A 22,441-nucleotide genomic window follows, 5' to 3' on the forward strand; every position below is an offset into this window, starting at 1 on the left:
ACACGCAAGTGTAACATACAAATTGGGTTTTAATTAAAAGCCTTAATTCCTGACTGGTCTCTGACCATTGCAGAGGAGTTGCACTGAATTGCCTGATGGTTTCCTAACACCTAGTCCATAACAAAAGCATACTGATTTTGAGGGTCCCCTCAGTGTTAGCAAATGGAATACTAAGCCATGTGTTGTCCTCTCCTGGGTGGGACCAGAGCTCTAATGGCTGAGCGGGAGCTCATCAGGAACTCCTCTGGTTTGAAATCTCAGATCTGTTACACTCCTTGATGCTATGTGCACTCCACTGCCATCTGTACTTCCCCCTGTACCTGCAGTTTATTCTCTCCTTTGATCTCCAGGTGATTTTCCAACTATCTTGCTACTAGCCTGAAAAACTCAATAACAAGAAAAACAGTGTTCAAATCACAGCAGTGCTCCGAAGCCTTTATGTGGGACCTAATCTTGCAATGTCATTCCTACTTGATTTGATGYGTTACATCGAATTCAGACGGTTATAACTGCAGGATTGATCTCCCTGGAGAGAAAGGGAAGATACAAGAAGCAGAGCAATTGGGTAAGTCCCTGTGATTTTAATTTATGTGTCTTAACTCTTTCATTAAATTTCCGTGGATGGGTTGGTTTCACTGAGACACTCAAAAGTATTAAAAAAAGCGAGATCCACTTCAGCAGGGCCAGGAAGATGCATGCTGTGGCTGTCAATACTTTCTTCTTCTTTCCAGCCATTCCCTGTGAACTCRGGGAAGTCAGACTGGCCTGGCGAGTGGCCTAACTCTTCACTGTTGATGACACCTCTCCAGCAGAAGCAGTGTGTGGGCAGATAGGTAGTTTCATCATGGGGAGGAGGAGGCATGCCTCACCTTCTGTTTAAGCAGAAGCATCTTTTTGGAATGCTATCCATTTTATCGGTTAGGGCTTGAACAAAGAGCAGCCAGGAGAGGCTGGATATTATAATTAACACAAGTGGTGGCAGGCTGCTGCATCTGTCTGCCTGCCTGTAGAAGAATAACCTGTTGAATTTGCTAGGAGCTATTGCTGTGAGGACAAGAGCTATAGTTACAGAGAGTGCGGCAGCCACAAGTGGATGAGGTAGCTGCTTCAGAGCTATGCTGTGGGGAAGAGGCAAGGGCTTGGATACCGGACACTGGATGCTCCTCTGGGTTAGAGCCTCCGCTTTTGCCTCCAAAGCCTAGGGAGGAAGAATACATAACCTATTTACTTTTGGTTGGGTCAGCCAAGGATGGCTGCACTCTCTCAGCACCTGAGGATCCTGTTGTGGAAGAACTGGCTGAGTGTCAAGAGGCAGCCGGTGAGTGTGAAAATCAAGTGGTAGAGGAGGGGGACCTGGAAATTGCAGGGGCTGAGGACCTAGAGGGGCACTGCAGGGGAGGAAGATCCCTATATTAAAATAAAAAGGCGTTTGAAGGCCGGTGACGGAGGCAGAAAGGAAAGGAAGGGAATGACATGGAAGAGGAGATGTGTTTTGTGTTGGAGCTCGTTTATACTGGCTCTAGGGTGCAGACTGAGTACCTGGTGCCTCTGATACTTTCTCAGGGCAGTGGTCCATGCAAACACACATGGGCAGACTTAAGTTAAGGCTGCAGTCCTGAATCTGTTCCCATGGGAGCAGACCTGGCAGTCTGTGTAAAGCCTCCAGGGAGTCCCTACAGTTTGAGGGTGGAGGAGGGTGTTCTTGTATAGAGATTTGTGTAGGATGGACAAACTAAAAATGTTTGCATCAGAGAGATGCAAGTGAAGAGCAGTTTTCCAGTGCAGTCCAGTGTGCTGCAAATCAAACACCCCAAAAGGTATTTTTTTCCAAAGATAAACCGTCACCAGTGATGTCCAGAGAGCAATCTGAACTCCAGCGGCATCAGAGAGCAAATGCTCCTTTGGGTAGTGTTGCGTGTCTGGGCAGTGTCTGCCCAGTAGTTTTGTCTGAAAGTGGTTTCTACACAACTGCGCTGTAATTTCAGCAGAATCACACTGCAATTAATGGACTTGTATCGCAACTCATCTCTTGCTCGTAATCCAAATGCAATGTTTTTAAACTGTCTTTGTTTGGATGGGAAATATTGGCAGGTGCAGAAAATGGTGACAGATGGAAGAAAAGTGGCCATAGAGGGAGGGAGAGGCCTCTAATCACTGCATGCTTTTGCAAGATCCTCTGTTGCCTGGTCTTTCCTGCCTCTCTCGGATCTGGAACTTGATTCTGAGAGATACCTTGTTCCTTGTGATCCTCTGCGGGAGCTGCAGACACGCTGTATGCCTTAGAGCTGAGTCAAGTCAGTGGCTGCTGTGAAGGATGCAGGAGATTTTTGCTGAGATCCAGAGGAACCTGAGGGTCACGACCAGCAAATTCACTCTTATTTCTCAAGAGCAATCMAAATAACCTTGTTAAAAGCAGAAAGCTCATGTCTCCTTTAGTTCCTGTATGGTCAGAGTAAATGCTAACRTAAGCCCTGTCTTTAGTTTTGATCGTACACTCTCACTCGGTTTAATTCTCTTGGTTTTCTGTAGAGTGGAAAGGTCAATTCTGTGGAACTGAAATGTTGAAATAAAAATTTGGCCATCACTGATTGTTTATGGCAGGCATTTCCCTCCAACCTTGCTCTCTTTCCCTCCCTTTCTCCAAATTAGAGATCTTGCTCAGTTTGAAGAGGGTGTAAAATAAATCCAGAACTCTACTCCCCAGCACATCCTGATTTCTCTCTCCTTGCTGCTTGCAGTTTATCTGTGTAATGTGATTTCACTGATGGATCTGGCTTTTAGATGGTTTCTTCAGTGTATTTGTTCTGCAAGAGAAGTGTTCAGTTGTGCTCCTCAGTTCTTGACAAGTAAAGGTAACCTGTGAGTGCTGGTGGTGGCTGCTCTCACTGGGGTGGTTTGGTGTGTCGCAGCATGGTCTGACAAGTCAGCTTCTGTCTTCTCCCAGGGACTGAAGTGCTTTCCCATAGTTCTTGCTCAGTTTATCAGTCTCCCCAGGGCTGGGAAACACATCTGATTCTGTGTTTTGCTTTACACTTTTTTTTTTCCTCCATGTGCTCTCTTTGCAGAGCCCCTAAAGAGACTGCCTTTACCTGTGCAGCATGGGGAGAGCCACAGCTTGCTTGACTGTCAGCGTGTGTTGAAATGAGCAGAGGCTCTGTGCCCATGGCCAGAGTGCTTTAGTACAATTCCTGCTAAAGAGGGAATAGTTGTGAATTTAGGTTGCAGCCTTCTAGGGAGCAAGGTTTAGCCTATGTGTGAAGGGGAACTGGGGAAATTAGTGCCTCTTCTACTTTTACTGTTTTCCATCTATCACTCCTAGGCAGCTTGGTTAATTAAAGGGAGGTGGGAGAGAGGCAAAAGGTATCTGCATTCAGGGGATGATGAGCGAAGTGAGAGCCGAGCAATTAAATCTACTTTTAGCAGTGAAATATCCAGCAACCAAAGGGTTATGCAGTATGTACCACAGCGCAGTGCTTAATGTCCCAAGAGCCAAATTCACGGTGGTTATAGCTCCATTCACGTCAAGATGTTCTATCTGCAGTTAAGTTGGCTGGTGTGTGGTTGACTCTTTTCTGTTAACTAGAAATGYCTAGGTCAGTGAGAACACTGTAGTGTTGCAACTGATGCTAATAGCTACTGTTAAACCCAGTTAAGTCAAGGCATAGAGATATTAAAGAGAACTGCTGCCTGGAGAATAAGGAGTATAGAAGCATCATTTTAGCTCCAAACTGGGAGGTACAAAGATTTTTCTGAGWAGAGACAACCAGAATTTATTCATCTCTCTCCCCCACCAAATGACAGATCTCTTGCCCTTCCTTTAGGCAGCCTCTGACTAATATCGGTTTCTTTGCTGTTACCCCATAATTTTACTTTAGCCTACATGGTCCTAAGCAAGGAGGATATGTTATTATTAACGTATGCATGTGAGTTAATCTGAGTTAATTAATCCCCAAACATGCTSTTTATAGGGGAAGCATGTGACACAAAGAAATGATAAAGAAAAAAGGGCTTGCTTCAATGATGAATCTCATTATAAATGGCAGCATGATTAAAAGACAAAAATAGTGCTGTCTGTAAAAGCTAAAATGTTGCTGAATGTTGAAATTATAGGAGTGCCCTCTCTGGAGGGAAAGGAGTGTGTTGGGAGGTGACTTGTGGTTTGACTTCTGACTTCTGTCAGTTCTTTGTTTTGGGGAATAAAATCTTGCTTCCACTTGGTGTAGCTGAGTGTTATCTCATCAGAGATGATAGGGATTGAGTTGCTATAGAACAACTGTCTTTAAGCTGAATTGCTTGCCACGATTTATTTGTCTGTCTGTTTGTTTTTACATGCCAGTAAGTGTTAAAGAAAATGAAAACACTGTTATGGGTTTGGAATTATCACAGGAAAAACAGTATTTGGTAATATCTGCTGATCTGAAGAAAAAAAAAAACACGATGAAAAATTGGATGATTTTGAAGACAGACATCTTTGCAGTTTCAAAAATTGCCATGAAGATAACACAGCAATTTTGCAGCAGCAGGTAGTTTGAGCTTAACTACTGATGGATGGAAAACTCTAATCTAGTAAGCACAGTAGCAAACTAGCCAACCAGGGCAGAAGCAATTGATTACATGAAAAGTTGCCTTTTCCTACCTTACAAAACTTGAAGGCTTGCACTTTTAAGACTGATCTTTGGCTTTTTACCCAGATCACTTTATTACACTGTATTTTCTTCAATCTCATCCATTGAAATGGTCAGCGCTCATGCCAGAGACAAGAGCTGAATAAATCTTCATACTTTTTCAAGCATAGGAGGCTAGTTTTACRTTGCCTTCCCTTCCTCTCAGCTCAYCTACGCAGACTGCTACAATTTGGAAATGTAAAGGTGGCAGACATCTTAAGGCAATAGRTTGCTCTGGTCAGGAGCTCATACAAGGGGTTCTGGTGGCTGGGGTTCAAATGTGACCTCTACCACTGACTGGATACGTGACTGCATAAACCTCTTCCTCTGTGTGAGCTCAGTTTCTAAGTGAATGCTGTGAATCTCTTCCTTTTAGCCATTTGCTAGTATTACTGTAGGTTGAACTAGTTTTTTGTGAAGAATGGTGGAACACTGGGGAAAAAATGATGTGAAATTGTCATTTCTATGTCAATCACTTTGTTTTTTTGAGTATAATATATCAAATAAAAGTAATCTTTAAGCCATTGTTGGAGCAGTGCCATATTACCCTGACAGTCAAATCAACCTTTCTACTTTAGATGTCATATCTTGCAGTCAATACCTCAAGAATTCTTGTACTTTTCAGCATGCTTATTACATAGCAGTGTCTCAAAGTTGGACAAAGCTGTGTAAACATTGTCCCTGAGAATTATCAGCCAACCTGAAACATAGGAAAGTTTGTGTTGTTTTCATGCTTGTTATTTGCTCTTACAAACTTAGGTAGTTTTCTTTCTGCATAATAATACCTGGTTTTTAACAGCATGTGTRCCAAGACAGGCTTTATTTACAATGCATCTTATAACTCATTCAGGGTAGTACTTTTACATTCCAGACAAATTTTGGAACACATCAATACAACAAATGTAACCAGTATACTTTCATTGCTATTTTATAGGTATGGTCGTTCATTTTAATTTCCTGGCCTGTGATTGTTTTCATAATTTTGGCCATTATCCGTCTCAAATTTCCTCCAGAGCCACAGCCAAACTGTAAGTAACTGGGTTATTTTTATGTCTTTGGGGTTTAGTTCTCATTTCAGTGACTGATATGCTAATTTGATATGTTTTGTTACTGTTACAAATTTGGTTCTTTGTAGTTTTCAGCAGAAATTTCCTGGGATACAGCATGCTGTAAATAAAATGCCTGTGTTGCTCTGAGGTTGTTTCTATTTGTTTCTTTCAAATTAGTTTCATAATTAGAGAACAACTTTGCAGAAATGTCTCATCAAGATGCACTCAGATGCTGCTGTTGACAGCAGAAGAGGAAGATAAATTAAGGGACAAGAGAGCAGTTTGAGGAGATCCTGTTCAGTAAAATGAATAAGGATACAGACATCAAGTAGGGTTATGAAGGTGAGGTAAGATCAATAAGTTTGGTTATCATGAAAGGTTTTACTTTCTGTTTGCCSGAGACAAAGAGTGCCTGTTCAGGCAGCTACTACTAAGGGTCTGWTGAAGAGTGGTAATTTGTTCAGTTGCTGTGACCTAATGGTATTGTGTGAGCCTGTACTTGCAAGTGAAATGCCAGCTCTTTCCTGGGTGGGTGAATAGTGGTGGTCAAACGGGGGGAAGAAGCTGCACAAGTTTTTTTTTTTTTTCACTTGCAAGTCTTGCCTCAGAGGAACTCAGAGCCTGGGTCCACTTGAATATGCTCCAAAAAATCTGCACTGATTTATCAAGCCTCTGCTTCCACTAGAAGAAACAGTCCTGCTATGTCCACAGCTGTGGCCATGTTTGTTCATGAAGTCAATATGCTGCAACAGAGCAAAGAAATTTTTGTCGAATTGGAAACTTTTCCCTTTTTGCATATTAATTATGGTTGGATCAGTTCCTTGATTCTTCTCTCTGTGTGGCCTCACAGATGCCAGTACTGGCTCATGGGAAAGGAGAGGACTGGGTGGAAGGGCTGGCTCCTCTTTTCAGCAATAGGTTACCTTTGTGCTGAGAGAAATCAGTCATGGAGCTGCACCCTCTTTGYTGTCAGCCCCTTAGGGGGGTTCCTTGGCATTGCCTTTGCAGAGAGACCCTGAAAGTTGTGTGAGATTTTTATTTCTTTGTGTTGCACGTATGAGCTGCTGAATCACATCCACATGGTTCAGCACAAAGCTGGCCAGAGAGCCATTAAAATTCAGATCTCRACAGCTATAACTTCTCAACATAGGATAGGAATATACCTTTGAAAATTGCCCTGAAGATTTACAGCACCCAGTTCACAGGAGAGACACTAGCATGGATGACCAGCATCAGGCTGGCCTAGGCTGACAAGAACAGAGCCCTGTTATGGGCAGCATTGGATTTTTATATTTGAGGAAAGGAGATTGATACAGGGGGAGAGATGACAGCATTGAGCCGAAGTAGTTGTCTTCCGGTGTCTGTAGCCATCAGATGTGTAAAATGGGGTCACTGAGAGATCTGTACCTGTAGCCTAGATGGCATATATGTGCACTGGAAATGAATAACTCAGTACTTACTGACACGTGTGATTCCCTGGGCAAAAAGAATGCCTCTTTAAGTAGAGGACAGCCCTAATTATGGCATTTCCCTAACATTTGAGTGTGATACTGAAGTTGAAGGGAGAAAAAATTACGTCTTTTATATACTATGCATGAGAAAGAGCCATGTTGTGACGATCACTAACTATGCCGTTAGATATAGCCTTCATCCAGAGAGCTTGCAGCCTAGTCTGACTGAAGATTTCTGTACCTCATTTTATTGACAGGGTTGAAATCAGGGTAAGGTACTTTGAGAAAGTATCACAGGAAGTCTCTAATGAAGAAAAACATTTTTGGTGTGTTAGGGTGGTCTTTTAACCCCAGCCCCACCTGCAGTCTGCAAAAGACCTCTTTAGGCATGCTATATAATTTGTGCTCTGCCCAGTTCTCTTGAGCCAGTTGGAGCAGGCAAGACTGGACATGTACTTTGTGAAAAMCCCAGATTCTGCCAAGTGTGGAAATGGCGGTCCTCCCACGCTGCTCCATCAATTGTACTTCCTGTTCCCAATAAATCAGATAAGATGAATGTCAAGAGAGCCAGCTGAATGGTAAAATGTTTATTATTTTACTGTACGTGGCTGTTAATTTGTATGTATATTTATTTGGAGCATCGTCTGCTCTGGATGATTGCATCTTTGAATTAATAGATTGGAAGGAATGTTCCTAGGGACAGCAGCTAGTTTAATCAATTGTGCTTTACAGGAAAGGGAAATGTTGGGCAGGATCTTGGGACTTATTCCTCTTCCCTCCATGAATTATTTGTGTTTTGGGGCAAGTCTTTGTGTGTATGTGTGTCTGTCTGTCTCAGAAACAGGATGATAGCAACTGTCTATCACAAAGAGATTTTGTGCTGGAAAATACGTTAATGATTGTAGTGTACTCATGTGATCCGGATTTTTAGAGACCATCAAAGAAGATCGAGAGAGTGGAGGAGTTTATTAACTGGAATATAGAACAGCCAATTTCTGTGGCTTTTCTAGTTAAATAAGAACATTTACTTGAAAAAATACCTTCTTTTATTGACAGCTGAAAAATGTATCATCTTTCAGCTTGAAAATCAAAAGAGAAATTTTGGGGAACTTGCTTTTCTGATAGATGAAAAAGAGAGAGAAGGGGGAACACATCTAAAAACTGTTACAGGAGGGTGTTTTTTGTTTGTAATGAACAGGAATAAAATCCATTCTCTGCTAATCCAGTTATTGTTAATCCAGTACCTACCTTGAAGGACACAATTGTTAAATAGTGGCAAGCAGCTCTTTCCAGTTCTGCTGCTATCAAGAGATCATTGCAGGTAGACAGTAAAGTCAGGAAGCACCGAATCAATGGCACAAAAATAGAATAGAATAAGCTATTCAGATGCTGAATTTTGAAGCCTTAGAGGTAACCTTGCAGAAAACCTTATCTCATGCTTATCTCATGTATTCAAGGCCACAAAATGCGGGGAAATACATGATTTGCCCAATTAAAACCAACTCCTCAAATTTGATATAGTAAGTTCTTCTGAAGGTTGTCTAATAGGCATCTAATAGACTGASGATTATTTGGAGAAAATACCTAACAAATATCATTTGAGAATGAATAAGTGGTGAGCTCTMCTTCTCAATGTTGCTTACTTTGCAATATGTTTGTGTAGCACCTAATGCAAGGGGAACTAGTGCTGGACTGAACTCCAAAGGCTAGTGACTTGTCAAATAAACATCTCTAGTCAAGAGGATGCTCACAAGAAAACTGAGAACTGCAGAAAAAYGAAGAGCTGGAATCCATCTGATATAATTTCCTTCACTAAAAGACATCCAATATCTAAGTGGGGGRAAAAAAATTCTCTTATCTAAGTGAGGGAAAAAAAAATCTCTCTTCTTTCTCCCAGGGTTCTGTTTGATGTATTTTGAGGTCAGCAGAGAATATTGGCAGGAGAGATGAGAAAAGAGATTTGTCCGTCTCTGCAGACCCAGTTCCTGTTATCATCTGAGAGTCTCACTGAACAAACTACCCATCCAACTCATTGTGCCTATCACAGTTGTAGCTTTTGACCTCTTTATTATAGCTCTTGTATTTGCTGGAAGGTACTGGGATATGTTTTATGGTGTGCATGTGGAGTAGGAAGTTATGGAGTAGAAGCCAATGAATGGGGTTTGATGGTATCTTCCAGTCTTTTGTGTCTTCATCGCCCTGTTTTCTAAAGTAAGCAGGGACAAAAATCCCTTTTCATCACTATGGGTTTTTGCGAGGTATGGGAAATGTGCATGAGATACAATCAGGCCCTCAGGGCTCAACCTACTCAGTCTACAGAGAAGCCCAATTACACTCTTTGCTCTAACTAGCACTGTCACACCTTGTCACACCCTCCCYGCCCGCTTTCTTCCTTTTCGGTACTCCTCCTTTCCCCTTCTGTCAGTTTGACCTTATCCTTACTCTCCATAGAAGTTCTCCTGGGTGTGGTTAGTTGTCAGTTTGTCCTGCTACTTAGCTCTTTAGTGCCATGTCGAAGATGAGGTGGAAGCATTGCTATCCTGTTAGGCCCAAGGCTCTGCTCCCCTTGGCTTTCCAACAGACTGTGCTAGATGGTGGACTGCAAAAGCCATGCCTCATTCATGGATGTTCTTCCTTCATCGTAGAAAGGGAGTCCTAACAATGTGCCCTTAGCTCAAATCTCAAAATATAATAAATTCTTTCTGCCAGGGAATTCCTTGTCTGAACTCTTCTCAGCAAAGCACATCTTACCCTCCACCTCCTGCCCAGAATTTTCAACTAGATTTTATTACTCACGTGGAGATGTCTGCATGGTGTATTACATTTACTCAGAGATGCTTATGTTAGACTCACTAGTAAAGTACTCCACAAGGCTGCTCTTTGCAAAGTATCTTAGACTGGAGGAATACTAGGGTAATTAAGCACTAGACCCCTTTCCAGTACCAGCACAGTTGTTTAGGTCTAGTTTTGAGACAGTGCTGCATTGTACAACCCTGGGAGCAGGTACTCATACCCTGCTTGTATTCTTGACTAGAGTGTTCCTGGGAGAGGGTGCAGAATAGGAGGGCAATCTGTGAGGTGTAGCCCATTCAGTCTTGCAGTGGTTGGCAGCTAGGACTTCAGCAGGTCCAGAACTGGTTGGAAAGATCAGTCTGAATCAGGCTGTGGCTTATTGTATCTGCAAAGGAAGCTTCCCTGTGACTTCTGTGCTGGGCGCTATTATATATTAGAGGTAACTGCGGCACAAGTTACCCTGGCCAGGGCAATACTGGAAGAAGAGGTGGGAAGCTGTATAAAATTTAGACAAAGATCAATACAGGTGGTATCAGGGTGCCTACTAGGGACCTTCTAACGTGGTACATTACCCTAGTGCTCGTTGRACAAACATGCTTTTCCAAGCCATTGCTTCTGTTAGCACGGCAGCTCCCCAGCTCTCTGAACATAGTCACATCTGTTGCAGATAACATTCTTCTGCCAGCAGCTGATCCATAGGTTCCCATGTGTTGCAGCCTTGGTTGTTAAAGGCCGTTTCCACATTGTAGCCCCATGCTAAGGAGAGTGCCCTGTGCGGCTGCCAGGTAGCTCCCGGCTGCTCGGAGGAGCGATGTAGCTCAGGTGTGTCAGCTATGCTCTGTGCCCCATTTCCATGCTTCTAACAGCAAGGTGTCTGGTTGTGACAGGCACAAGGTGTCTGCTCTGCCAAGACTGTGGCAGGCGGTGCCTGATACCCTCTGTCTCTGCCACCCACATACAGTCTCTGTTTGCCCCACTGACTGCTGTAGTAGTGTACCGGTAGATATTCATGGGCTTCTGCCCATGGATCAGCACAAGTTGAGTCCTGTAGGGGCTCAGGAGCTCAAACTGCTTTTAGCTCTGACAGCGTCCTGCGTAAATCCCTGTATGTTGTTTTAATGCAGAAACCCTCACACCCAGTAAACAGCCGAAGACCTTAAGCTGGATTATTTCTCCAGGTAAATGATGGCTGTGGCTGTCAGAGGGACATGTGTGAGCAGAGGGCAGAGAGCAAGGTGGGCCACACAACTGCCTTCCTCTGAGATACCATGCTGGCAATGAGAAAGCTCTGAAAAGATGCTTGCGTTTTAAAGGAATTTGCTTCAGATTTGGAAAGACTTGAGCTCATCTCTTTGCCCAGCAGTATGGATAAATTAATAGGTTCCCATGCTAATTACAGGGAGTCGAGATGGTGGCTTAGCTGTATTTGGATAAATCATGGGTATTTATGCAAGGTACAATCCTCCCTGAAGGTTCAACCTACTCCATATACAGACAAGTACTCATCAGATTCCCAGCTCTTCCTCACAATTTGCCTGCAGTGCAGCAGCTCCACTCCTCCTTTTCCTTTCCACTGCTATTTTTATTTTCCTCCCCTTCTTTTTGGTCAGTTTGCTCCTCTTTCTTCAAAACCAAATTTTGTCTTTATTTGAGTACAATATGATTAGCAAAATAATCTCTTCAGATCCCTCCTTAAGTGTACTTGCTTTGTGTGCGTTTTGTTTTATTTCGTCTTGCTGTGCAGCCCTTGTGCTAGGGAGCAGATTGCCCTATAACACTGTTTCACAGAAACATTGCAGAGCAGGGTATGAATTATTCTCCACATTTGCTAGAACAAAAAAATACACGTTGGCCTCCTTACATATATAAGCAGCTGTGCAGGTCCCTGTGACTTACTCAGGCTTCCATTTAGTTCCAAGACCCACAGACTGTACAGAGCCCTGTGATGTTTCTGGTGCTTTCCATTTTGTGTATCTTTCCCCACCTCCATTTCYTTCTTCAGGCTTCTCCATCTTAAAAGGTGTGACTGAAGGATGTTAAGAATTGGAGACAGGAGCTGCTTGAGTTCCCAGGATTTTTTCTTCCCTCCTGAATTACAACGGGGCCTTGGGGAAGTCACTTAATTCTAATCGTCTTCCTCAAACAAGGCATCTGAATCCATATGCAGGGACTTAAAACTCCAGAATTGTTTTTTCAGAGGTGCTGAGCAGTTCAGCTTGCACTAAAGTMAGCAATTGTTGGTGTCTGTGTTTACGACAAGGAGGTTGCTTTTGTTTAAAGAATATAAATATGGACAGCAGTGATTACCTGGAGCCACCCAGGACTGAAAGATATTGGTTTAATAAACACAGCTTTGTGCAGTTTCTCCAGAGTCTAGATATGAATTTAGGCTTTTTAGGTTCCTGCTTCTAGCTGGGAAATGTTTTGACTCTATTCAGATTCAGTTTAGGTCCTGTTTGTGGCTGCAGTGCCTCCTACTCATACAAATAAGAGCAAGCTGGCTTTCCTGCAACAAGACCTGGATAGCCTTGTCTGCATTAAACACTGCTTAGAGAAGACCTGGTGTTTCTCTCGCAGTGTGTTTGTGCTGCAGTCACTGGCATGTCTCTCCACAAGGCAATCAACTTCCAGTATGATCGCCGTCATGCTGTTCCCACTCCATCAGCTCTGCCTCACCGTGTAGACGTTAGCTCTGTCATTTCCCTGTCTTGACCTGAATTCATAGTATCTCTTGAAAAATTTCCATCTCCCCTCCCTTGTTCTTTGTTTGGTTTGGGTTTTTTCCTCCTCCCTTTAAACCTGTTGTTTTCTCTCACTCYTTTGCAAATTTTAAGCAGTTTTTCTGCTTTTTGTTATCTCTAATCAGTATGTGAACCCAATGCATTCTGATTCAGGTGCTGATTTTTAATTTATTAAATAAGGARGTGAAGGATGAAGGTTTGTGGGCGAGCAAAACTGGCTTGCCTAGTCCTAATAAGCGTGGAAGTAAGCATGCTATCTACTCTGGGCTAATCTTTTTTGCAGAGCCTGAAATACTAGAGGGAAGAATTAGGCGATATGAAATGCTTCCTCCACTGAGACCACCAACACTGGGAGGAGCTGGGTAGTGCCTTGTCTGCTACTTCGATCCCRCTGTTCTAGGCAAACAGTTGAGGAGACTGTGTTACTGAGATACTCAGGAGAAGAAGGGTACCATTACTGTAATGACAAAAAACTTAGACTCTTTAAACTCACCTTGTTGGACTGAGCTTCTGGCAGGTTGAATCGAAGCCTGGGCTGATGTTTATCCACAGTCCTGCTAAGCTTTCATTTTGAAAAATAGGAGTGTATGACTTGCAAATCAGGGTAGGCGATATAGCACAGATCACTGTGTGCTGGTGTATGTGTAATAGRTATTCGCAGCATCTTTTACAGTACGTTACGTAATTATTTGCRTGGGGAAAATGAAAGAAAACACAGCTTTGTGTTGAGGGAAAGAGGAGGAAAGAAGGTAAAGGGTAACAGAGCTTAAGCATAATAGAAGGGCAGATGGGGAGTGCGCACGCTTCAGGCGCAGCAATACATGGGCTGGTGCCAGATCATTGTAATTACTGGTGGTGCTGGGCCCAAGCCAATAAGCCCAGCTGACAGTTTTCCCTGTGTTGCATACTGTCCAGACCTGTACTGTTACATTCACGGAGTAGTGTGTTGCACTGTGTGGACTGGAGTTTACTGTGTCCTACCCTGTGACATGGGTCTGCYCTAACATGCAACAGTGGTGGGGGCTCCTAGAGGAACAAAAATGACTGTGCTAGGATAGATCCAAAGGGTATTGGGTGTCTTGCAACTTCAGGGTAAGCTCAGGGGGAATCTCTTCTTCCTGCAGCCTGCCCAACAGGTGATGGGAGTGGAAGGACAAACCATTAGCTCTGATCCAGCATAGCTCTTAAGTTAAGTRTGTGTTTAACACGAAGCCTGAGTAATCCCATTAAAATCAGTAAGACTAATCACTACTGTGCTGTGGGCTTTCAACACGCTGAATAGGATATGGGCTGTACTGCCWGAAACTGTGGCACTTACTGTCCTCACCCTATTTCTGCAACAGCTGTGGGACTGCTGCTGGTGCTGATCTTACAGGTGTGAAAAAGGAAGAGGAAAGGCTTAGCTGGTGTTTGCTTCCTGTTCCTGCTTCCACTAAAGATTTCATTTCTAGGTAACCAGGCATGTGTAGGCCCCTTTCTTAGTCTTCAGGGTCAGACTTAATTTTCAGAGCACGTGAATATTTCTTACAACATCATGGCAATACAAGTGCAACAACAATTAAATATTGTCCTTTCATAAATAAMGGGATAGGCCGACCAGCTTTTTGGGTCATTCTCCGTATGTATAAGAAATATCCTACTTCAGAATTAATTTTACCCCATAGATACAATTATCAAATCCAGTTTTTTAGTTATCCATAGCCGTAGCACATTGTAATGCTTTCTACGAAAGATAGGCAGTGTGAGTTGTAAAGTTTGAATGCAAAGAAAGCTGGAAATTGGCAACTGCATGCAGATGGCAAACAATCTCAGTCATTAGTGCCATGAATCAGTCATGTTCTTTGTCTTTTTGACTCTGGATTTGTAACAGGACCAAGGAATAAAGTTTCAAGCAATGCTGTACTATTGTGGGAAAGACTTGGAAGGAATTGAGAAGTTCTATATAGACAATGTAGTCAGAAAATCACAGAATGGTTGAGGTTGGAAGGGACCTCTGAAGATCATCTAGTCCAACACCCCTGCTCAAGCAAGGTCACCTAAAGCACATTGCACAGAATCAGATCCAGGTGGGTTTTGAGTATCTCCAGAGAAGGAGACTCCACAACCTCTCTGGGCAGCCTGTTCCAGTGCTCTGACACACTCTCAGTAAAGAAGTTCTTCCTTAGATTTAGGCAGAACTTCCTGTGTTTTAGTCCAATGCTTTGCTTAGGAAGCTGGAAGGAGGAGTCACTGTAGTACTAAATATTTTCATTTTATATTTTSTGGTTTCTTAGATGAATATAAATCACAATTCATAAACAGTCAGAGTTGCCTTTTGGGATTAGACTGCCTGGTACTGCTTAGGGTTGCWTGAGAGAGAAAACACACTGGAACATCAAGCACATTTCTCCACTAGAATAATTCTCAAGGGATTGAGGGTTTAAGGTTTCTTGAACCAGAAGCTGAAGAAGTAGAATGCAGGTGGTCATATTTAATAGTCACTGACAAATGTATCTGCTGTGAATTTGTCTAATTCTTTTTTTAAATGAATGTATACTTTTCAGCATACATACAGCCTGTGACACTGAGCTCCACAGTATTTTGACACTTGTGAGAAAAGGTGCTTTTTGCCTTTTGCCTGCTACCTCATGATTTCATTGGTCTTTTTGTCCCTGTTTTACGAGGGACAATTATTTACTCACCCTTTTCAGTACTGTCATGATTTTATTTGTTTTTCTATCATACTGGTTTTGGCTATCTTTTTTTGTCCAGACGAGTCCTCCTTCCTATGATTTAGCAATGATGGAATGCATTTTTAGTTAAACACAGTACTTTCTATTTATGGGCATTTACCYATAAATGCCTTTAATTCACCAGATGGGAGATTTGAAATTTGTATGGATTTTTTATGAACTAGGGCAAGAATATTTAAGGATTTAATGGGTAAGGTATATGCAGTATGGGAGCTCTGAAAGACACGAGAAACTTTCTCCTGGCCAGAAAGTGATGATAGGACGCTAAACTATGGGTAGGTAGAAAATACGAATCCTCAGCAAAGCTTTTATTATTGATAAAGGAGGAAGAAAATCTGGTTCGTGTGCCTTTATTTAAGAAGTAGCCACTCATAATGGAAATCCTGTACCTTTGTGAATAGGATGGAATATAGATTTTTGTTTGGCTTTGCAGAATGAATGGCAGAGCTAGATGGAAGCCCTGAAACTAGAAGTATAGTGTGGATGCTAAAGAGAGGAGGAATGCATATATGCTATCTTGAAAACAAAAGAAATGGTGTGTGTAGTTCCATTACATTTAATGGGATTTGCATGTTCAAATGATGAAGCTGCAATATAGTTAGTGCACATCAGAGCAGCAGAGCTGAGACTGGGTAATTGAGGAGAAGGAAGGTAATAAGGAGACTGAAGTGAGCTGGTTAATAGTTTACCTGGGAGAGCCTTGGCTGATTTAAACTAGTGTATAACTGATACCAGATGTGGATATGCTCCTATCTTTGTAAGTCATACTCCCTTGTTTCATGCAGAGGAGTGATAAGAAATACAGGAAGCAATAACCTGAAAATGCTAGATATATTTAGTTTCCTTTGCCCTGGTGTGGATAATAATGGCTGTTATGCTCTCAGTGTTGCCTCTCTTGGCACAGGCAGCCTCACTGATCTCGGTTTGAAGTGAATTGTATTAAGGGCTGCATTCATTGTGCCTTGCCTGCGATCCATTGAAGTCCTCAATTCCTTGAAATGAATGGTTAGACTCAGCTGATTAGAATRCCTGAAACCCCAGCGTGGTGAAAGCAACCAAATCAGTGTGGCAAGGTGAACATGTTTCATTTAGATTCGGACATGTCAGTCAGTGTAATGAGATCCTCCAAAGGTATTTKCATCCGTTCCTCACAGAGGGAGAARCTTAGCAAGTTCATGGTACTGAAGGAGCCACACCAGAGCCAAGTTGTTCTCTGGACATGGCCTCCTCTCCCATCTATTAGTATTGGCGGGAGGGCTGCCTGTTTCTGACTTTATAGTCAGTAGAGATTTCATCAACGCAGGCARCGGAGTCAAGGCAACAATCCATCTCATCCTGGAGGATAAACCCAYGTTAGATTTGTGTTCTTGACACAGACCAGAGCACATTTTGGCTATATATCCAGGGTTAAGAATCAGCGTAGATCTAATTTACACCAAATGAGAATTTGGCCCACACGTTGTGGATTTTTGTGTCGTGGTCTTTTTTAAAACTTTCTTAATTCTCTAGTTGCTATTAGAGTTGAGGCCTCTTCCAGAAAAGTCCACTCTGTCATCACCACTGCTTTTGTGCCAAGAACATTGTGGAGTTACTTCAGTACAGAACTGCAGTGACTCAGTGATGGCTCAGGCTCCGTGGTTGTAATCAAGTGCCAGCACACCGCTCAACATCTGATGCGAATTGGCACAGCTTCACTGAGTATCTCAGTTGTGTTGGTCCACTGATGTYTTCACAGGCATCATGTTGCCACGATGAGCAGAAGCACTTCCAACTTCAGTTTTTTTTTCCTTCACAGTACCGTGAAGTTCATAAATTTTTGTTCCCTTTATTTTTCAGCCTGCTCTTAATCTTTTGCCTACCTATTAAAAAAAAAAAAAGTTAATCACTGTGTTACACCATACCCCTTGCTTGTGATACAGAAACAGATTGTGTAATTGTTCTTGGTTCAATGTACTGCCCTTTTGAATCCAATTTTAACGTTTGTCATTGCTGCTTATCTCAAGGAAGTGCCTTCCCCTGCCCTGGATCCAGCAGGATCCCTTGCATAATTCTCTCTGTTAATATCTTGCATCTCTCCAAAGAACAGCGATGCTCCCTGAGCTCCCCATCCTGTGCTTTTCTCCTCCCTCATGCTCAGGGGTAACACAGCTGTAGGTCTGTAGGTCTCCTGAGAGACCCAAGCTTTAAAAGCCACCRAACCCTGGTCCTCCCAGTAAGTGGCCGTTAAGAGGCTGCTGGGCAAGTCCCAGCTGCCCGGCTGTTTACCTCACATTTTAGAGGTATTGTATGTATCTGCCATATGTTTATGTGCCCCCTGGAGAYACTCTTTCCCTGTATGAACGTTGTTTGTGACAAAGACAGGAGAACACTGGGACTGAGAGGAACCTCTTCGTGCAGACTAAAGTGAGGCCTACGATAAGTTGCTGGCCCCGGTTGTCACTGGTGGATGTGGATAGCGGTAGAGGGTGTAGCCCTTTCCTTCCCAGTTCTTAGTTCTTACCTGTTTTGCTTCCTTGTGGTTATGCTCTCTGTCCTGAACCCGATGGCTTTTTAGGTCTTTGAAGTTGCATTTTGATAGAGATGCTGATGAGTGAAGTCTGTGATKTGCGTGTTTGAATTGGGAGGTGAATCCCTTTCCTTTGTGGAAATGAGAGTACTGAAGATCAGAACRAAGATGAGAGAAAAACGCCAGTATGTGCAAAAAGTGATTTTGCAGGGTTGTAATTGGTGATCTCAAAAGGCAATAGTCTGAGACATGGCAGGGGATATTTACAAAAGGCTGCTTCCAGATTCAAGTGTGCCAGTCTGAAATTTCTCTCATGGGCGGTGGACTAATTACACTCCGAAAACTTTAGTGTGGCACATGGCTTGTTCTTTGGCCTGAGCACCGGAAGGAGTGCCTGTAGGGACAAGAGAGATCTTTTGCAATCCTTGTTCCTCCATGATTACTGGGAGCTGGCTTGACCTGTCATGTAACTCAGGTGGCCTGGAGGATGCAAAAGCTGTTGGGGGAGCTTCCAACAGCCTAGTGTAGACAGAGCTCTAGACATCTCCTCTAGTGGGGTTCATACTTTAACTTTCTGGGGTAATTCTCTGCTGATGTACAAAGGAATCAAAGATGCCCAATATGGGTGCCTTTGACTCTTCCAGGTCTCAGGAGCACCGTGTGCCAAGTTGTTACCTTGCCTGAGGTAGTGTGAACCTCCCACACTAAACCATCAGCATTTGCAGCTTGACCCAGAGCTCTGCGGCTGGAGGCTTGAACATCCCCTTTCATGTCTGGCAACCAACACGGTTGTGCACACCCTTGGACTGTGACTGCCCATGCTGAGCAAAGCTCAAGAAAGTCAGGAAGTCTCTCTCATTTACGATTTCATAACTGGTTTACCAACAGCCATATCCTCCACATAACACTGCTCTTGCCTTTGGGAATGTCTAATTTTTGACCACTGCTGTAATTAATAAATGTAGTGCAAATGTAGTATCGTCTCATTTGGAGGGGTTAGAGGTAAAGCTGTGCAAGGGCTAGAGTCATAGGTTGTCTGTGGAGACTGAGCAGCAAGGTAATCAATTATCCCAAGGCTGCCTGCAGGCTTTTCGAATCTCTGGCTCCTTTCCATAGTAGAAATAATAACCACATCCTTTACCAGGTAATTTTCCAAATGATTATTTTAAATAACATGTTGCTATGATCCTGTGAAAGAGCTTCAAGATTTATTAGAGTTTGTCACTGAGAGGAAGAGCAGAAAGTGAACTCTCTGACGGGTGGTAAGCAGCACAGGGCAAGTGGCACAGGAAACACTGAAGTCTAATTGCTCAAGTCTTCCCTCTCCTTCCAGAAATTGGAGACAGGGACATACATCTCACCCCTTAGTGCTGGCTGCCAGCACCATAGGTCACCAAGCAGATGGCACTGGAGCCGCACTGTGATGGCAGGAGACACAGGGAGAGCGGTGACAGATTGCGCCTCTCCCTTCCCTGGGCAGATCTGCATAAACTTTTCAGCAAAGAAGGTCGTCTGATGATGGTTCCATTGCCCTTCCTGTGGTAAAAGCTGAGTCCTGTTTTAATAGCCTAGCTTGAAACTGAAGCTTGTGGCTTTGCACAGAGGATGGTCCAACCAAATTTTGGTGCTTCAGGTTAGTCTGGCCATGCATCCAATTAAAAAATAAACAAAATAGGACACGTAAATCTTAGGATGCCTTTGTCATTTCCTGCCTGTTTCCATCCATTTTAGTAAAGGTGTCTGCTGTTGCTTTGAGACTGACAAGTATCTTCTTACAAATAAATGACTTGATACTTTATTAAGTACCCTTTCATGGCTCTGTCAGTGTTGGGGCCTTCTGTTGGAATTTGGGAACTGAYGCTGCCGGGATGGAGTAAAGGAACCTCAGTGAAACTGAGAATCAAACCCATGCCTTGGAAGAAGAAAATAACACATACTGATAGAAACRTGTGGCAACAGAACACACATCCATATCACAATAATGGCATTTTCTTTCTTCTCTCTCTTCCTCCAGGTTATCTTGCACCCCGAAACCTTCCTAGCGCAGGCTTCTTCCCATTCCTGCAAACTGTGCTTTGTGATTCAGATGCCAGATGTAAAGGAACACCCTATACACCAGAAGATCTGCTGCCGAGACTTAATGGCATCTCATCTCTCAGACTGTAAGGGAATCTGAATGATTCTGGTATTACAAGCTGTAGAATAAGACTTGCTTTGATATGGAGGGAGCAGCCATGTATGTGTGTTTTTTCCTCAATAGAGTGGTCTCAGATACTTGAGCACTTAAAAATGAGAATATGGGGCACAACACTGGATGCTTTAAAAATGTTTGTGTTAAGGATAGCTATGAGTCAGGCTCTTTAGAAGAGGTTTTTATTCCCCAAGCAAGATGCTTCTGAAGAACCAGACTTCTCAAATCAGAGTGAAGATRCTTCTTTGCATGATTAGGAGTCAGATCTTTAGGAGCATCAGTCAGTAAAGCTGCACTGAGAGCAGCCCAGTGTGCTGCCCATGGCTATTGGTTCGGGACACTTTGGTTAGAAGTGGCAAATGTCCCCAAACAGCTCTTGCTTTAGAGATACATTTATGCTGGAGCAACTGCTCTTTTAGTAAAGCATTCAGACCCCAGCCAAAATGGGAGAAATGGGGATCTTCTCTGCTAGAGAAGATATAACATAGAGGCAAATGAAAATGAAGAGACATGCTCCTGAGAGCAGTAACTGTAGGTTTACAGAGTGGAGCTGGTTGGGAATTTTTTGCTGGAATGCTGGTTTTTTTGAAATTAAAATGTTTAGTGGATGCATTTCAATCTAAGTGATGTTCCAGTGGAAGCCAAGTAACATTTACTCTGAGACATGCCAGCCAGGAGTGCCTCTGCATCCTGGCTGCCTGACTCTGGCAGGCCACTGGGGAACATGGTGCTCTAAGGCCTGGCTGGTTGTTAGAGAACTGAAGATCTTGGTATGTCACAGTCAAGATCCCAGGTTCCTCATCCTTGCTTTCAGATGGGAGGCTGTTCCAGAGTGGCTATTTCAGAGCCTCAGAATCCCTCTCGGCCAGACTTTGAATCTGAAGGGAATCAGCTAGGCCACAAGCCTGAGAGCCCATCAGACAGGATGGAGGGAGCCTGGGTTGGTGATTCCCTTTTAGTCTATGCAAAGGGACTGGTATTTCTTGGGGCAAGTTGGTAGTCGTTAAGTCTCTGTGGGTTAGAAGGAACCTAGATGACTAAATGTATGGATGACTAAATTTATGCAAAGTGCATCCTAACCAAATTCAGGATCACACAGCAGAAGAGAGCAGAGCCATACAGAGACTGGATCCCTGGATTCCTAGCTCTTCAGTCGCTTACTCATTGTCATTGTTTTCCCTGGGCATGTTAAACTGTGTTAATTTGGGGCCTTGAAATGAAGAAATGGGAACCTTCAGTGCTAAAGCTGGAAGTCTTCCATGGACTTCAATGGCTGTAAATCTTCCTTGCTTTCTGTTTCTGGTTTGCATGCAGCTGCTTTGGAAATAACTGTTTTTGATGGCTGAAAAATCAAAGAGTTTTTCTAAATTATAGCTCAAGTCATATGATTCATTAATAAGCATCATGACCACTGCTGATGCTAGAAGTTAGCTATGTAAAGTATCACACAACTATGTGAATATATGTACACTTACAAGGTCAATGGTAGTCTTAAAAATATGTTGTATTCTAAAAGAAAAACAAGCTGCGTTTAAGTAACCAGATCAAACTTTTAGTGCTAAGGCTGGAGATTTTGTGCTGTATCCTGTGTAGCAGGGTACAGCAGAGTATAAAACCTCTGCAGAAGGTTGGCTGGGCAAGAGAAGGCTCCAGAAGCCAATGTGAATAGACTCAACTCTCTTACATGAGCAGAACCAGCCAGGGTGAATTTATCATAAATGTAAAATATTTTATCTGTTACTTTTTATCATCTGGAGACATTAATGCATAGTATTATAGTGTTTGCAATATTCAGCTAATAACACAGTATTTTATTCCCCCATTGTGCAAATCACAGAAGCTCKTATTAAACAATTTTTTAACATGTCCTAAAATTGTTTCTTATCGGTGGTCAGCAGAGAAAATGGACAAGATTCTCATCTTTGATTCTATTTCCCAGAAGCATGTACTGAGGAGTGCAAAATGTGGCCATTTTAGATTTCCCTGAATAGAAAGGAACTGAAGTACAAAAACTTAGCACAAAAGCAACATCTTCCATCCTTACTGTTCCCTTGAAGTGAAATGTTTGGGAAGGATGAAGTAAAGTCCTGATGTCTTAAAGGATTTCTCAGTACAGGCACGCAGCCTGCTGTTCTAGCATAGAGCAGTCTCAGTTTACGTCAAGACCTCTCTGCTCAGCCAGATTATCCTTAACAGTGCCTTGAAGATCTGCACTGTTTTTTTTTGCTGAGCATGTGTCAGTGGAGGACAGAATATGACCTGATAAAATGAGATGGTCTTTGCAGAACTGGGAATTTGTTTAAGATTACACGAC

The 22,441-nt window shown here is 42.9% G+C and overlaps 1 protein-coding gene across 1 annotated transcript in view; it reads left to right on the plus strand.

The window, feature by feature from the left end:
* Nucleotides 1-475: 475 nt before the first annotated feature.
* The window catches only part of ABCA12 (ATP binding cassette subfamily A member 12), a gene marked incomplete at its 5' end in the record, with an annotated part of 89,297 nt that continues 67,331 nt past the window's right edge, over nucleotides 476-22,441 (plus strand). Inside the window, 3 exons of the mRNA XM_085299541.1 lie at nucleotides 476-565; nucleotides 5,599-5,692; nucleotides 19,951-20,098. Coding sequence (XP_085155667.1) covers nucleotides 476-565; nucleotides 5,599-5,692; nucleotides 19,951-20,098 — 332 coding nt within the window. The remainder of the gene's footprint in view (nucleotides 566-5,598; nucleotides 5,693-19,950; nucleotides 20,099-22,441) is intronic.

This window comes from Rhea americana, unplaced genomic scaffold (genome assembly GCF_003343005.1).
Source record: "Rhea americana isolate MKP2758 unplaced genomic scaffold, rheAme1 scaffold_15, whole genome shotgun sequence".
In the NCBI taxonomy this organism is placed as follows: domain Eukaryota; kingdom Metazoa; phylum Chordata; class Aves; order Rheiformes; family Rheidae; genus Rhea; species Rhea americana.